Here is a 19192-nt window from a genome sequence, read left to right on the forward strand (position 1 = left end):
GAGTGTAAAAGTCGTATCTCCCCCTTTGTTTGCCCTAGTCGACTTCTTGAATTGGCTGTCATTGTGGACTTTGATTTTATCCTTATGCCCCTGTTCCGGCTTTGCTGGGGCTTTCCCGCGGACCTGGTCGCGGAAGGCGGAGTGCTCCTCCATTTGGATGTATCCGGCCGCGCGAGGGCGAAGTTCATCCATGTCGTGGGGGGGGGTCCCGGCAGAGGCTGTCGACAAAGGGGCCAGCTTTGAGGGCCATGAGCATGGAGTGAAGGGCGACCTCGGGGTTTAAGTTTCGGATCCTCACCAAGATGCTGGAGAAGAGCTCCATGAAGGCCTGCAGAGGTTCGTCATCACTCTGCCTGAGGTTGGCCAATGCAGTGGAGGTTGTGTGGTGAGGTCGGCTGGTGGCGTATTGCGCCGTGAACCGGCGGATTAAGGTACCGAAGCTGTCGATGGACTCGGCAAGTAGCTGGGTGTACCAGTGGAGTGCGGCTCCTTTGAGCGAGGTCGGAAAAAATCTACACAAGATAGCATCACTATTAGTGTAGAGGTTTACCTGGGTTGTGTATAGGTCGATGTGCTCATCGGGGTCCGTCGTGCCGTCATAGCGGTCGAGATGGAGAGGCTTCCATCCTCGGGGGAGTGGAGTCTCCATGATGTCGTCCACAAAGAGATGTCGGCAGAAGGTTTCGCGGCCTTCCGTGGCATGTGAGGGTGCTCTGCTGGCGTCTGGGCCCGGCTTGTGCGTCGATGCATGAGATCGGTGCGTGGCGGGTTGCGACGTTGGTGCCCTAGTCGCAGTCCGGGATTGAGAGGCCGAGTGTGCCTCGTCTTCATGGACGTTGCTCCCGTGAGGAGGGCGATCAGAGGGGCGTCGAGGGAGTTGGGCGCGAATGCGCTCGTTTTCTTCACGCAGCGCTGCGAGGTCTGCTTCATTGGCTGTCCGCATTGCTGCTAGGTCGGCTTCGTGTTTGGCACGCATGTTGCCCAGGTCAGTGTCATGCTGCTGGCGCATCTGTTCGACTTGGTCGATCAGCCTTCTCAAGGTTGCAGCGTCGTTGTCCATGGTGACTGAGTGTTCAGCGTCCTCTGTTGCACGTCTGTTGTGGCTTCTGGTGAGTACCATACGGGTGGCCGATAAGAGCTGTCTCGATCGGCCCCACGGTGGGCGCCAAATGTTCTTACCGGAATTTGTCGTAGGGACGATCTTCCAAGTAAGATTGGTGAGCCTCCTTCACGGGTACGCTGGTGCTCCAAGATGGGGGTGGTACCTGCAAAAGAGACTTTGATGCTAAAGTTAGGGTTTGTATGAGTGATAGTCTCGCATAAGTAATGCACGTACCTTGGAGTGAATTAGGTTTGCTTTGGGATCTGGGCCTGAGATAAGATATGATAGCGGATCTCGTCTTGGGCGAGATCTTCGGTAATCAGTGATTAGATAATGGATCTCGTATGGGCGAGATCCTCGGAAATCAGTTGTGATTCACCTGAATGCCGAGCTGACGTCGTATGACGCGTGCCCGAGATCGTCTTGCACTGTGGTGCCGAGCTTGGAGCTCAGCCTCGCGGTACGGTCAGTACAATAATCAAAATTTTGATATAAATTTATAATTAATAATATTTATTTGTTATTCATTATTTTCTATAACTAATATTTTTATTAAATTTAGTCTCTTAATTTAAAATTAATAGAATCACTAATATATTTATTAATTAAATATAATTTTCAATTATTATTTATTTAATACTAATTATTTATGAAAATATTACTTAGCACAGTTATTACAATTATAATTTTATAAAAATTCAAAATTTTAATTAACTAAAAATTAAATAAAAATACGTATTTTAACTCTTTAAGAGAAAAAATAATTTCAAAAAAGAGTGATGCAAGAAGATAATAAAAGGAATATATATATATATATATATATATATATATATAGATAATGTTTTGATCAAAAATATTATGAAATTTAAATGTTTTGACTAAAAAAGGGGGGAAAAAGTTTGATAGGAATTTTTGAATTCATTGACACTCAATCACATTTGATTTTCCTTTAGAACAATGAAAATAAAATAGAAAGAATCACTTTAGTTACTCTCAATTTTGAAATTTCATGAAACATGTATTGTGAAAAATCGTGAGAGAAATAAAGGCTCAAATGGTTATCAAAACAAAACATCAAAAAATTGATTTCATAATATAAGAATATTGTTTCACTTATCAAAATATGTGAGAGGAAACAATTTAAGAATATAGTTAGACAAAAAAACTACCTAGTACTTGTATATCAAGTGTCTCAATTTCTTGAATATACTTATATGTTTGTATCATCGAAAATCACAACGGTAAAGTCTCTATCGAATTATTTGATTTCAAGTATTTGTTGATTTTCAGTAACATTTGATTTTATAGAAAATAAATATTCATATATCAATCATAACAAATCATAAAAAAATAAAAAAAGATTTCACAGTAGAAGAACAATGTTTCGTTAGTTTGCAAAATGAGTTATCAAATCTCAAATTATGAGTGCAATCAAATTAAGAATATAGTGGAGAGAAAAAAAAAGACTACCTAAAAATTAGTATTTAGACATGTAATGATATGTGATAATGGAGGAGTGGACTAGTGAGTATTTGGAGGATTTATGAGGTAAGGAGGTGACCAGGGCTAATAGATGCGATGAAGGAATGATCGTCGTGATTTTGGCTTCAACAAAGAAATTGTAGTTGGTGAATATTTGAAGGATTTGGAGGATGGGTATGGAGGAGGTCGGTAGATGGTGAGAGATGATGGAGGTGATGAAGTGCAATCATTGTAAGTAGAGGAGTTATGGAGCTATAGGTGGTGCTCCAAGTATTTAGGCTTTGTGGCTATAGAAATATAAGGTTTGTCGTAGTTATGGAAGTATATTAGAATAAAAAATATAGTATACAATAACACGTAAACAATTTTGTTGATATGAAATATTTTAGATATATTTTAAATTGACGTGTCAACGTAATAGAGAGTGGTTTAGATTTTATATTATAAATAGATATAAGAAGCTAAGCTATGAAATCATACTGGCATATCAACGTATACTTATTTGTCACATCACCTAATTCGCTTACGTGTCAATATTTTAAACCTTTTACTTCCTATTATAATTATCTCTACTAAACTAACAAACCATGCATTGTTTATTTAAAAGCTAATTACACTTAATGTTAACACATAATCCTTCTCACTTCTACCTTTCTGGTTCCCACTATCCATTGATATTTGTAAGTCAAATAGCCTCGTATAACTTAAGAGGGGAGTAAATTAAGTTTTCCAAATTTTCCTCTTATAAAACTTTTCTGAATTACTTTCTTACAAATTCAATTCCTTAGATAAATTTATATGTTAAGAATGAATGATGATGCAAACTACTCAATCACAATTAATAACAAGTAATTAAAAAGTGTAGGGAAAGAAGAATTGCAAACTCAATTTATACTGGTTTGGCCAATCCTGCCTACATCCAGTCCTCAAGTCTACCACTTGAGATTTTCACTATTCTTGTAACTCTTACAAGACTTGAATCCTCCAACACCTTGGAACTCCCTTTCCTTGTGTTGAGATTCAAAAACCAACAAGGAGAAAAACCCTTTCTCCTTTACAAATCAAATGATCAATTGAGTATAATGTGGTAACTCTCTTTGAAGAGTAGATTTTACACTTTGATGATCTTAAAGAACTCTTTAGAGATTTTTGCAAATGACTTTGGCCAAGGAGTTTTTTTAATAGATTTACATTTGAGTTCGTAACCTTCTTCTATAAAATTATAGGTATTTATAGACAATTATTTCTTGGGTTGTGACTTTTCATGAAGAGTTGTAACTATTTATAATTTTTCAAAAAAGATACTCTGGTAATCGATTTCAAGACTTGATAATCGATTACAACGGTTTATAAGTTTAAAATGTTTGAAACGTTGTATCATTTAAATTCAAATTTTGAAGTTTCATCTTCTGGTAATCGATTACAAGGTCTGGTAATCGATTACCAGAACACATTTTGTATTCAAAATATGAATTTTGAAGTTTTCTTGTTCTGGTAATGGATTACAATGTCTGGTAATGGATTACCAAAACATATTTTTGCATTGTTTCAAAAACTTTAATGTAGAAAACTTCATATCAATAATTTCTTTCACAAATCTCTTTTAAGAAATGATTTGAACTATTTTTTAAAGCTTTTGTTAAGTCTTTCAAAAACATTTTTACTTACTTTCAAAAGATTTAAAACTTGCTTAAATTTAAAAGAGATTAATTTGAGGTTTTTGAAAATTTATTCTTAAGGCTAAGCATACTTGCAATTCTAAAAGATTCTTTTACATTCTTAGCTAAGTTGACAAGACTTATCTATGTAACACTTGAGATCTTGTTCTTGCATCAACTTGCTTTAGCTCAACCTTAATTCTTCTTCAATGCTTTATAATCACTTTGGCATCATCAAAATATTTGTGCATATTTTTTTCCACAATATTCATTTCATATTCCTTTTTTGTGACAATACCCTTGGATATTGCTTATTTTGGACAAATGGATATTGTTAATATTTCTTAATTTGTTTTCTTAAAAAGACAAAGTCTTATTCACTTGTAAATTCTCTGGTGGTATATTTTTTATACTCTTACATCTTTGTTGGTATTCATTCACTCTCTAAATATTCTAAAGCACATTTATCATTGAACGTCTTAATTATCATGAAAATCGCTTATTTAGGACATGTGAAGATTATTGACATTTCTTCTATGATCTTGTGTATTTTAAAGATGTCTTATTTGAATATTTTTATTATGTTGTATTTTGTATCTTTCTTCATTCTATTGAAAGTATTAAAATGCTAACAATTATAAAACATTGTTCTTTTAAAAAATAATACTATTTTAAATTTTGTTGAATGTGTTTCATAATTTTCATCAAGAATCTTCATGAGTTTTGTGCCAATCTTTTGACATTTTCAATTCATGTTATTAATGATTCATATTTAAACACAAGCAACATAAATAAAGATTAATAAGAGTTAGTTGGACTCTTTTTATACAAGTCTAGAAGTGTTTTTGAAAGTTTTTCTATTAAAAATAATTCTTAATTTTCAGTAGATAAGTTCTAAAAAAAACACTTCTAGCTTCTATCTAAATAAGTTATTAAAATAATTTTTTAATATTTCTCTACTGAAAAATAATAAAAAAATTCTACAAAATTCTTCTAAGCTTGTATTTAAACTCTAAATAAAGGGAGATCCTGCATATAGGAGTGTATCTCAACTGCATCATGTTCTAGACGAGGTGACCCATTGTCTCCATTTTTTTTTTTTTCTTTTAACAGTAATTGAGGGTCTTTGTGGATTAATAAAAAAATGCTGCAGAAAATGAGCTGTTCAAGGGATACAAGATAGGGAATGATCACTGGGAAATCACCCACTTATAATATATGTCGATGATCTCATCTTAACTGGAGATAATAGAGATCAACTTGATGACCATGAAAAGTGTGATAAGGTGTTGTGAACTAGCATCAGTGTTAAAAGGTGACTTCTCTGAAAGAAGACTGATTAGCATTAACATTGAGGATGCAGAAAACACATTCATACAGACAGAGGATACAGAAAGTTTAATTATTTACAAGTATAATATAATCCAGCATTGCTTGCAATTTATATAGATTCACCATGCGACCAATGAATAACAATTAGAAATCACTGTGTGAAGACAAGAGAATCTATTCGAGTTTGAAATGTTCACATGATTATATAGTTCAAATAATAGCAAAACATGTAGATTTAACTTATTCGAATTCCCATAAGAATTTCGGGCAGAAAACAAGTGAGAGAGAGAATACACAAAGTTTAAATATTTATAATATAAATCTAAGACTGATTATAATACATAGATTAGCAAACTTGTTCATTCCAGTTTGCAACTTAGCATTTTGCTTCTTGATACAAAAAGGAAGTAAACAATTTTTTCCTCTATTTCTTGTTAAACAAACTTCTTAATTTCCCTCTTTCCAACCTCTCATGTAGCTTCTTAGCTCCGGGAATGTCCATCTCAGTAAGTTTCTTCAGATATCCAATTGCCCCATATGAGATCATTAGCTTCTTACATTTCTTACTTGAGGAGAGTGACCCAAGGCAAGTAACTGCGTACTTTTTTGCAGTGTTCTGAGGACTTGGATCAAGCAACTGTACTAAGTTTGGCACGCTTTTATCATCCTTCTTCACTTCTCTTTTATTCTGAGACACAATCATCAAGCTTGCAATTGCTTGAGCAGCAACCTCTCTAGCACTATTTGACTTGGCCTCAAGCATCTTCACAAGTAGAGGGATGCAACCAGCTTCACCAACCATTTTCTTCATATCTGAGGAGCTGCAAACCCGACATATTGCAGCCGCAGCAGCTTGCTGAGCGCCTAAGGATCCGGACTTCAACACGTGAACCAAACGGGGGATCAAACCAAGAGAAACTAATGATTCCTCAGGAACTGATCCAACCAAATTCCTTAATGCTCCGACCGCAGATTCCTGAGGAAGTGGACCATCAAGATAAGCCAGAAGACTCCTAACACCACCTTCTGATATAACACTCTTCCTTAGATTCTCGTTGCTCGCAGTGAGGTTCTGCAAGCACTCTGCTGCATGCTCTTTGGAACCCAACAGAATTCCACAGTTAAGCAGATTGATCATAACCCTCACAATCCCTGCTTCAGCCAAAGCTTGTCTCACCTCAGGAACAGCTGATATGTTCTTCAGAGTACACGCAGCCGCAGCCTGTGACACAGAATCACCAGTTTGACAAAGTTCAACCAGTGGATGAACCCCACCATGTCCCACAATTGCTCGGGCTGTTTCCACTGACATCGACAACCTCTGAAGGGATATTGTGGCCTTCTCTTTCCCCACCGCACTGCCTGATTCAACAAGCCGTATAAGAGGCGGAAGAACTCCTTCAGAAACTAACCAATTTTCACAGCTTCCAGATTCTGCAAGCGAGCATATAACAGTAACTGTTTTCTCTCTTATCCTGGGAGAGGTAGCTGTAAGCAATTGAACCATAGCAGCAATGTTGCTCCGGCCAAGAACGGCTAAAACATTCTTTTCGTCTTCCTTCATGGCCTCAACCACGCAGTCTAAAGCTCTGTGCTTTGCTTCCAAGTGCCCGATCTGAAGGCGTGCCAGCAATTCCCTTATGTTGTTGTGTGTTGCAACATCTGATTCTGCCACAGAACTAGACACAGGCAATGGTAAAGTAGCCTCACCAAGCACACCAGTCTTGATCAAAAGCCCACAATCCCTCAAATTCAATTCAAGCTTCCCGGCCAATGCATCTAGATCGCTCTGCATCCGAAGCTTACCCTCATACTTCTCCTTCATGCACAACTTGGCCAATTCAATTGCTTCCCTGAGTGTCTTCGACACAGCCTGCAACTGCTCCTTACAAAGAGCATTCCTTGAGAAGCATGGATGGCTTGACAAATCTGATAACCGCAACGGGATCTGTTCCAATTTTGCAATGATCATCTTCCATCTACCAGCAAATCCCTTAACCTCTCTTGCCTTTTCAAGGGCAACAGGAACAAGTTCCTGTGCATGCAACAACCAGTCTTCTGTGGAACGTTCATCAACCACAACCTCATCACCATCTTCCACCATGATTTCAATTTGGTAGGCACAGAATCGATGATTAGCTGCCACAAATGGAACACAAGAAAACCAAGCCTTCAAAGAAATGCCCCAGATACCAATTCGTAAATAGAAAAATGATATCAAGCATAGAAAATTAAAAGGCTGTGGTGGAGCAGTTGCAATCATATAATCCGTAAATTATAAATTAAGACTCCAATAGAAAACTCTGAGGCACAAAAAAACAACCACCCCAATACACCCAACAACTTCGAGAATCTCCTATGATCACACAAAGCTTGTTTACTGAAAAGCATGACTCGACCAACAAAACTGAAGTACTAAAACATACCCCACTAGTCTTTTCTCTCACTTTAGCAAGAGCGACTATTCAATGCCCTTGAAAAATCACAAGCATATATTAAACTTTATTATAAATTTAACATTATCATTACAACTAAACCATGGTTGATGAAATATTGCTGTTGATGAAAGTGAAGGAAAATACTTTTAACGGCAAACAATAAAGAAGCCGTCGGCAGATATTTTAGACACAACCAAAAACACCCCTACAAAAGACACACCTAACACATGGTACAATTGAAATAAGGCATCCTTTATAGGGGTATATTTGTCAATCAGAAATAACACCCCTAACTTTACTTTTCAACCATGATGGAAAAAGATTGGTTGTAGTGAGAGTGTAAAAGATGAATCTAGAGAGAAGAGAGATTCTGACCGATATCAACGGTCAAGGATTGTTCTTAAGAGAAGTCTTAGCTGTGTTTACCCTCATAAATGAGGCTACTGGTATGAGAAAGGGAGAGGCCTTCCTTTGAAGGGAAGACACAAGTCTCAATCTACAGTTGTATACACGCAATTTCGTACAATGATCCATCACCAGAAAAAATATACATGATTTTTTTAAAAAACTAATATAATATATACCTCAAATCAAGTTAATTGACTAGCTCAATATTCAAAGAGTTTATCCTGTTGGGAGCCATTGGATCATGATGCACAAAACAGCCTTGTTCTCCAAAATATCCGATGTTTCTGTAAAGCCAAAAACAGTTAAGAGACCCCATGTTCCATGATATCTACCTAGAGATAAAACAAAACCCAATATTCACAAAAACAAAAAAGGAAACACAGAACACTACTTTACTTTCCAGAAGTAGGAGATCAAATCAAAGCAACAAACCCAAATATAAAAATTTTAAAATAAAATATGGACCAACCAACCTTTTAAGCAAGTTGTTGTGGCTTAATCTTCAAACATCACAAGAACAATCACACACTCTATGACTCAGACACACACTAATGTAGTGACACAGAAATGCCTCAAAGATAACCACCTAACCACCCCAAGACTTTGCTTTGACAACTCTCAACAATGTTAACTCATGTAAATTTAATGCTTCCAGAATCAGCAATCAAAACAAACCCTGATCTTCCGCAAAACCGCAGCTTTCATGCTCAGAAGACAACTAAGACTATTAACTAACCAGACACAGGTTCCTCAGAATCAGAAACACCCAGAAACAGTTTCTGCTACATAATTGAGAAACAGACACAAAAGGCTCAAAATATCATTTAATAACCATATATATCTATAAAAAAAATGTGGGAAAACAGAAAAACCTTTCACCTAGAGTCAAATGCCGTAAGAAAAAAAATATATAAAAACACCCAACTATGCCTAAGAAGTAAACAAGCTTAAACAAAATAATACATTCACGAAGTGCAGTATAAAAACATTAACAGCTTCACTTCACAGTTCAAAAATGAAATCAAGTTTGAAGCTTTCTCTCTCTAGAAATGGAAGATAATATGTCAGACTCGCTCGAAGAGGAAGATTCTCTCTGTAAAAGGTATTATTTTACACTGTCAACGCAGGAAGGGAGCTTATACTTCGACCAATATGGCTTAAAGGTCGAGCAGGTTTCGGAATCCAGCCGTCATGATTTATCTTTGGACAGACATTGCGACCGTTGGGATTTGGTAAATTTTGAATGAGTACGAAATTCTCCAAATTTGTTTTTATTAAGAAATTATAATGTATAAGGTCACATATACAATATCCTTCCCTGAATTTAAAAATCTAACTAATTTTAGTAATAAAAACAAATCTTGTAACAAATAAAAAAAATAATGAAAATAAATAATTAAATGGTCAAATTAATTCTTAAAATTATATAGCATTCTCAATTTTATCCTTAAATCTCGTGAAACTTAAAAAAAAAGTTCTTAAAAATGTAATATGTTACTTATTTAAATTTTTTTGTTAAATAATTTTTGTTTTCTTAAATAGAAACGATAATGACATGAGATGTATATGTATTATATGACCAATGATTATAACACAATATTATTTTAATATTTGAAATTATAACACAATATTACGTTAGTTTTTGAAATTATATTTCAATGTCACTTTAGTTTCGTCGTGTCTTCGTACAAGTGAGATATCTGCTTACATAATAATATGTATTTAATTTAATGATTATAAATAATATATATATATATATATATATATATATATATATGTGTGTGTGTGTATCCTTTTAATATATTGTGTATAAAAGTGAGGACTAAAAAAATTATTTATAATATTCAAAGTAAAATATAAATTCTAGTAACTTGACTTTGATAAGTAAGCCACAAGAACAACACATTGATAAGAAATAATTTATGGAGTAAAAGACAACTACAATGCATTTTAGATGTGTTAGATTCCTCTATAATTGTGGGTGTCAATGCTTGATTTTTATATGTTTCCAAACTTTAAATCTTTAAATTGTTAACTAAGAATAACCAAAATATTTTAACTTGAAAATATATGAAATACTCATCAACATCCTTTAAAATCATATTATCAAATAATAATTGTGAGCAAAATTTATGAGAGTACCCACATTTAATTGAGAAATAGGATTACAAACAAATACACATGTTATCAAATAATAATTGTGAGCAAAATTTATGAAAGTACCCACGTTTAATTGAGAAAAAGGATGTAGCAATCTTATCGGTGTATGAAATATAAAGACACAATCCATATTATTTTATAGTTGATGCCAATAGTGTACCTGTTAAGTTTGTGTAGGATACATTATTTTCATGTTCTACTTGTCATAATTTCATTTTAATCAAGTAATTATGACTTGAATATTTACACAATAAAATAGATAATAAGTTAATATTGTAAATATGGTGATAAATATATTCAAAGTGTACTAAGAAGATATCAGAGGACCATCAAGCCAAACAATTAAAAGAGAAAAATTCAAAATGAGAATAAATGTTATGTAGTATGTACCACTTTTAAAATATATTGTTGAATATATTAATCTTTCTATAAATAATATTACTTTATATAAAAAAATTAATTATGAAAATAAAATAAAATATAGAAAAATTAAAAATTGTTTTTATTTATGTATTTTAAAAATTAAATAAATGAAAGAGGAAGGAAATTGACAATAAGAAAAAGAGATATAACATAAATAAAGAAAAACTAGTATTTAGCATGTACAATATAAATGAACATATTAAAAGTTTATTATATAAAATAAATAAAATTAAAAAAATTATGAATATAAATATATATTATGTTTAAATATATAAATTATATATAAAATTTGAATAAATAGATATTTTAAAATATATAATTTATTTTTAAAATTTATGATAAATAATTTATATTGTAGCATAAAATTATTTTTATTTAATGATAATTTATTTTAAAAATATTAAATTTAATTCATAAATATTTGTGATAACTAAAAATTAAATTAAATATGAAATTAAAAAAATCTCTAAAAACATTCTCGTTGAAGAAAAACTCCTATTTAAAGTTGAGTAGGTGTATTGAGAATGTTTTGGTATTAAAGTTGAACTATATTGATCGACATAGAATCAAAGGAAAATTTGTTTTTAAAGTTGCATATTACATTATGAGGATATTATGTTGTGGTACTCCAAAAGCCTAGTTTGTTGGAAAATCCTTCTTCAAAAGTTGATCCTTGAAGTGAATAGTTGGGTCTCCTCTAAAATCTTAGTTGATGTGATATATGGGTCAGTTTGAGGCATATCGACTATTCGATCAATGTTGATTTGTATGTGGGTAAGGTCAAAGCATACGTATATAAAGCAACCAAATCAAAGTACGATAGAAAGATGATGACCAAAATCTCTAACTTAGTATTGGAAGGACGTATTATTTAGAGGGTAGTTGACGGATTAATCTCATAGATAGCTTAGTTATGTTAGTTAATATCATGATAAACTCACACCCAAACTATTCTACCCTAACATAAATATTAGACTTCTTAGTCCAAATGATAACATCTAAGAAATCATGTTGTTAGGAATTAGTATCCGAATTTGCTATTGATCTAGCTAGATTGAAAAGATTGGGTTGTTGGTTTGATATGGTCAAACCACTGAAATTACTCATGTGTATTGTAGGAAATCTCCTAGTTGAAATGTGTGACGACACATACAATTGTTGTGTTGTGCATATGATGTGTTGACTTAGTTGTATTTTCATATGCCATGCTAAATAGTGATGAGTTGCATTGAAGTGTTGTTGTTGTGTTGTTTAAGTTGAATAACATGTATTGTGTTGAAAAAATTTGTAAGTTGATATTGTATTGAATTATGTTGAGTTGTTTATGTTAATTGTATAGTTGTTTTTACTTTTATACTGATTATGTTGATTCTTTTGATACTAGTTTACCCTTTCATGTTTCTACATGATTAGACCGCGATGATCATAATTGGTATGAGGGTAAGGCAGGAATAAGTGACTATTGGAGCTTCTGTTTTAGGCCATGTTAGACAATAATGGTGTGGATCTTTTGAGCTATCCTAATGTGGCCATTGTTAATAGTCTTGCTTGATTGACAATTATAATTTCTTTCATACTTTAGTATCAAATTACTATATAGATATGTGTACATTGTATATGCTTTAGTAGTTGATAAACTTTTAATTGTACATGTATATCCAAGTATTAGTATTATATTAATTCTAGTCGATTATAGTTCTATATTTTTCCGTTGTTAGCAAATATGTCGTTAAGTATTATAATCTAACATGTCATTACATAATCATATTGATTGGTTTAAATTAGATTTTAAATAAAAATAATATGTTATGTTGATATTTTTAGAAATAATTTTACCAAAAAAAAAAAAGTAAAATCATATGTTTAAGACTTGAACTCAAAACTTTAATATTTGAGAATCAACTATAATACTAGTTAGACTAACGAATGTAGATCTTAAAAATAATTTTAATAACAGAAAGTAATTTTTTTTAAGTTGAAAGTAAATAATTTTAATTTTACATGAGTAAAATTAATTTTGAATATAAAAATTTATATAATTTTAACAAATTACTTATATTTTATAGATAGATTTACTTTATGTCCAAATAAAATTATTAATTTTCTTAAATATTAAAAGTAAGATTTATATATTGAAAACTATTTTTAATAAGTTTATATCAAACAGACTTTATATCGTGATTGAAGGTTTTTATCCCATAGATAGATTAGTTATGTTAGTTAATATCATGATAGACTCACACCCAAACTATTCTACCCTAACATAAATATTAGACTTCTTGGTCCAAGTGACATCTAAGAAATCATGTTGTTAGGAATTAGTATCCCAATTTTCTATTGATCTAGCTAGATTGAAAAGATTGGATTGTTGGTTCGATAGGGTCAAACCACTGAAATTACTCATGTGTATTGTAGGAAATTTCTTAATTGAAATGTGTGACGACACATACAATTATTGTGTTGTGCATATGATGTGTTGACTTAGTTATATTTTCATATGCCATGCTAAATAGTGATAAGTTGCATTGAAGTGTTGTTGTTGTGTTGTTCAAGTTGAATAACATGTTGTATTGTGTTAAAAAAATTGTAAGTTGATATTGTATTGACTTATGTTGAGTTGTTTATGTTGATTGTATAATTGTTTTTACTTCTATACTGATTACGTTGATTCTTTTGATACTAGTTTACCCTTGTATGTTTCTATGTAATTAGACCGTGATGATCATACTTGGTATGAGAGTAAGACAAAAATAAATTACTATTGGAGCTTGTGTTTGAGGCCATGTTAGACAATAGTGGTGTGGATCTTTAAAAGCTATCCTAATGTGGCCAATTGTTAGTAGTCTTGCTTGATTGATGATTATAATTTCTTTCATACTTTAGTATCGGATTACTATATAGACATGTACATTGTATATGGTTTAGTAGTTGATAAACTTTTAATTATACATGTATATCTAAGTATTAATAGTATGTTAATTCTAGTCGATTATAATTCTATATTTTTCCGTTGTTAGCAAATATGTCGTTAAGTATTATGATCTAACGGGTCATTACACAATCATATTGATTGATTTAAATTAGATTTTAAATAAAAATAATATGTTATGTTGATATTTTTAGAAATAATTTTACCAAAAAAAAAAAACTAAAAACATATCTTTAAGACTTGAACTCAAGACTTTAATATTTGAGAATCAACTATAATACTAGTTAGACTAACAAATGTAGATCTTAAAAATAATTTTAATAACGGAAAGTAATTTTTTTTAAGTTGAAAGTAAAATTTTAATCTCACATGAGTAAAATTAATTTTGAATATAAATATTTTTATAATTTTAACAAATTACTTATATTTTAAAGATAGATTTACTTTATGTCCAAATAAAATTATTAATTATCTTAAATATTAAAAGTAAGAATTATATATTGAAATCTATTTTTAATAAATTTATATCAAACGGACTTCATTTCGTGATTGAAGGTAAATGAAACAAGATCATTACTTTCGAAAGATGATGACGTGGATAGAGTCGCCACGTGTGAAGTGGTCCTCGCTTTTCGAAGAGGTTCGTACGGTTGGCAACGTCACACGTGTAAATTAATGTGCTTCACCTTTGTGCTCTGTGCGGAAATTTCAAATTACTTCACAGTACATATAAATTAATGTGTTATAAGTATTAGTTAATTTAGTATGTGAAGTTATTAACATTATTAGTTAATTTAATATTTAGTATTATTAAATCATAATATTAAAAATTATCTAATATTATAACTATTAATTATATTTAAAATATGAAAATAAATTTTAATTCTTAATTTGATTTTCATTTATTATTTGAGTATTTATGTAATTTTAAGGACTTACCAACTTGATATTTCAATTTCACTAGTACGACCATTTTAGTTATTAATTTTGATGTATATTAGTCAATTTAATTATTTATAATGGTCTTGAATTCAAAGCTTAAATTTGATAAGAAAATGTTAGAAAGGATAATTTTAATACTTAAAATTAAAATAAATTAAAGTCACAAGATACTTCCAAGTTCCAACTAATATCATGAATAAAAAAAACGAATTTAATAGTTTAGCTGATTGGTGGCAAATATCTAAGCACATGACATGGAAATCATGAGTTTGGTGAATTCGATCTAACAGTTACTTTATGCCTTATGGTTATGACAAGTCTAATTTGAAGTAGGTTGACCTAAATTTTTTATAGATCCACTACCCCTTATTTTAAGGGCATGATTCGACTTCTCTTCAGTAAAATTCTATTACTATTTATAAATTTTATAACAACAAATTTAACTTTTCTCTGCAATTTTTTTTCTGTAATATAATACTAACCAGTAACTAGATTTGGTGAGATAAAATGCATAATTATTTAACCATTAAAATTTTAGTTAAGTCTTTATTTTATGAATTACAGTGCCGCTTAATTGGCATGAATGTAGTTTGTTTTTGTGATTTCTTGGAAACTATTTAAAACATTACCTACCCTGAATAAAAAAATTTAAAAGTGGGTTGATGAATTGGCTCCTTAATTGACAATAATGTAGTAGTTTGTTTTCATGATTTATCGCAAAATATTTAAAACAATACCTACACTAAATTAAAAATTTTAAAAGTGGGTTGATAATTTGGCATAGATTACTTCAGTTTAACTGGTGTTTTAAGTTTGAATTTTATATATAATTGTATTAAATATTTTAAAAAATTATTATTCATAATAGTCATAATTTTGTCTCCCATGATTTATATGGTTCCATTGTATAAGTCATTTCTTCAATATCATCATATACAAATGATTTCTTGACCTTCATATGATGGAGCTCCAAATAAAAGAAAATTAGTTTTTAGTTTCATTATTGTTTTATAATGAATCCTTTAAACATATTGGCAATTTTTCCTTTGTAGTCAAAATGTCTTTTTGTGAGTAAATTTTTTTTTTATATAATTCATGATGGAGATTATTGTATTTTTTAGACAAATTATTCAAATATTATTTTTCAATAATATTTTATTTTTAAATTTCATTATTGTTATTTTAATAATTACAGATTAATCAAATGATTTTGTAAGCCTTCTCTTTATATTAATCTGGTTATAGTTAGTTTGAGAATTAAAAACTATTTATCAACATTTATCAAAGAGACAAATATACAAACACTCTAAAATAGATAGATATATTCAAATTTTAGACACACCAAAAAAAAATTTATTTCTTCGTATATTTTCTTCATTTTTCTTGTCTTAATTAGCTATAGATGCCACAACACTCTTCATCTTCTTTTATTTTTCAATAATCTGAAAATAATTTTTCTTCCAAACTTGTTGGTTACTATTATCGTAAATACTCTCTTTGAACCATAGTTTTTTTACATTCAGACCTTTTCTTTTGTTCCAAAACTTTTTAATGTTTTACACATTAATTTCAAGTAATATTAATTATTTTTTTACGTATATTTTTATTTGATAATTAATATTTTTATTCTAATTATAATTACTTATTTTATATATTTCAAGATATTAAATGAAAGTATTTTAAATTTAATATGTTAGTACTAATTATTTATTAAAAGATATACAAAAATATTAAACATAAAAAAATTATGATTCAAAAAGAATAATAATCAAGCAATGTTACATAAATTCCATTTCATAAATTTTTAGAACATCAATAAGACTTTATAATAAAAATATATATATAATTGTAAAGATTTTGTTATAAATGTTGACATATATATATATATATATATAATATTTTTTTATCAACTTTTATTTTTATAATTTACTCTCATATCATTTAAGTCTAACTATGTCCAACTAGGCTTCACCACTTTCCCAATGTTCTTCACATTCAATGGAGGGGGTTTGGTGATGATTGTTACTCCTAGGAAGGAAAATGGTAGCAAAGGTGAAATGGTCACTCACTCTACTCTTTGAGGATGACATGTTTGCAATCAATGTCTTGATGGTTGAAATTATATTTAAAAATTCGGGAGATTTTTTTCCATTATCAGCATAAAACTAATATGTTATTAATATAATACAATCAATCAAAAGACACTGTTAATATAATTTTTAATATAGTGATTATTAAACTTAACAAATTTACGATACACGAGTATTTGTAATTGAATGAGAATGATCATCTCATATAAAAATTTTACTTGGATTCTCATGTGAAAATTTTATCATCATAATTTCATACTTTTTATTTTTTTATTTAAAACTTTTATTTATTTTTATTAAAGACTGAGATTTTACCGAACAAAAATGTCACATAAAGGAATTCAAATCCAATTAAATGATTGTGTAAATATGCTTTCAACTATTGTGACTATTTTCTATTTTGGTTAAATCTCATTTATGCATTCATGAATTATTTTCTTACGAGTGGTGTAAGAAATTTGGACAGAAGTACCAACATCCATATTATTTGTTCTTAAACGCTTGGAAGTTAGTTTAAATCTCTACTAAATTTATAGGTCAAGTGGGATGAACCTCTTTAAATGAATATCTTTTCCCCTTTTTTTCGTTCAAAAAGATTCAAGCATCACAAAATCTTGCACAAAAGGAACCAAAATCCAACTTGCACTATATACAAGTCTATAATAGCCAAAATAAAAACTATATTCAAACACACCACTCACATGCTGTAACAAGATAGATAAAAGAGAAAAAGAGAAAAATAAAATAAAATAATATGGTAGATAGTTTATAACATAAAAGAAGAATGGATAAATGTCGTTGTTAATAACAACCTTTTAGACATCTCTATTATTAGTTTGTACACTTCTTAAAAGTTGATTTTAATACTTCCATTTTGAGAGTGATGTAATGTAACAACTGCGGTTTGGTTTTTGCAAACATGCATTGGTTTGGCTAGTCACAACTCCATTATTTGAACTGCACAATTATTTAAACATTGATAGAGCCTCTACAATTAAAGACTTCACCTTTTTTTTTTGGTAAAATTAAAGATGCCATTATGGGTTGATGATAATTCTAAAGCCTAAATTGATAGATATAGGGTCAACTTTGTACCGTGATTATTGGTATACAGAATAACGTGATCAATATTTATTAAATCCAAATTGAACTCAGTAAGTAACCTTTTTCTTTTTAATCCATAACTCAGTAAGTAACTTGTCACAAAATCATTTGATCTAAAATTATTCATTTATGCATGCATGATGGCCTTTGTAGTTTTTCTTTTGTAAACGTGATTTTTACTTTTTTTTATATATTATAGTGTGTTTGCTTCCACGTCAATAACGTGATTTTTCACGTCAAATCGGAAGCAAATAGTTTTTACTTCCGCGTTTCAGATAGAATAGACGTGAAAATTTGTTAGAAAACGCTAAAACAAACACGCTATTAGTCTTCGTAATTTTTCAAAACTATATAACTTTCTTAATCTGAATTTATGAAATGGCCATTTAACTTGATATGACGATTCACTAAACAATTATCTAAAAGATATTTTTCTGCAAATAACTTTTGGAAAAAGAAAGAAAAAAGAGTTAGATTGCATTCTTCTTTCAAAATTGTGATGAAAAAAATACCGTGATAAGTAATAATTATTTTTAAAAATTCTTGAATCACTTATTCGAAGGCGAGTTCATACATTGTTTTTTCTTCTCATTGAAAGATTAGCTATAAAATAACCTTTCTAGTTAACAAATATAACAATTAAAAGCAAAATACCACGTGTTCAATAAATAATATTTTTCTTAGCAAAAAAAAAAAGTGTGGCACCGGCACCACACAAGTTCACAAGTAATAGACCATTAAGTGTGGTTATTTTATCATCAGCACACTTTTCAATATCCGTTTAATTTAATCCATTAATTTTGCAATTTCCAATTCATCAGACACTTGAAACTTCTCAACTATAAAACACGTTCTAAATATAAAATAAACCCGGTTGCAGGTATCTATTACTTTATTTTTATTTCATTTTTGCATTACAATTTTTGTCTAGGCCAATCTCTATCCCAAATACAGTGATTCTACGTTTTTAACAAAGAAACTCTCGAAAAGCTTTATACTCAAACAAGTTCTTAGAGCACAACAATATGAAACTCGTCATTCTATTTCATGTATTGTAGATTTGACATATGTAATCAAAGTAACATTAGATACCAAACTCAGTTGATTGATATATATGCTAGCAA

General features: G+C 30.5%; 1 protein-coding gene across 4 annotated transcripts; it reads right to left on the reverse strand.

The window, feature by feature from the left end:
* Positions 1-5865: 5865 nt before the first annotated feature.
* On the reverse strand, positions 5866-9527 carry LOC109802416 (ARM repeat superfamily protein). 4 transcript variants are annotated; one of them, XM_020363782.3, is made up of 3 exons: positions 8894-9527; positions 8597-8704; positions 5866-7713 (listed from the first exon to the last, which is right to left on the reverse strand). In XM_020363782.3, the coding sequence occupies exon 3, from the start codon at positions 7676-7678 to the stop codon at positions 5999-6001; it is 1680 nt and encodes a 559-aa protein (XP_020219371.1). In that variant the 5' UTR covers positions 7679-7713; positions 8597-8704; positions 8894-9527; the 3' UTR covers positions 5866-5998. The 4 variants fall into 4 exon arrangements, with proteins under 4 accessions (XP_020219371.1, XP_020219372.1, XP_029128023.1 ...); XM_020363783.3 differs by having other exon boundaries at positions 8597-8752; XM_029272190.2 differs by lacking the exons at positions 8597-8704; positions 8894-9527 and adding an exon at positions 8388-8405.
* Positions 9528-19192: the final 9665 nt, after the last annotated feature.

Source organism: Cajanus cajan, chromosome 4 (genome assembly GCF_000230855.2).
Source record: "Cajanus cajan strain Asha chromosome 4, NIPB_CcT2T_4, whole genome shotgun sequence".
NCBI classification, from domain to species: Eukaryota; Viridiplantae; Streptophyta; class Magnoliopsida; order Fabales; family Fabaceae; genus Cajanus; species Cajanus cajan.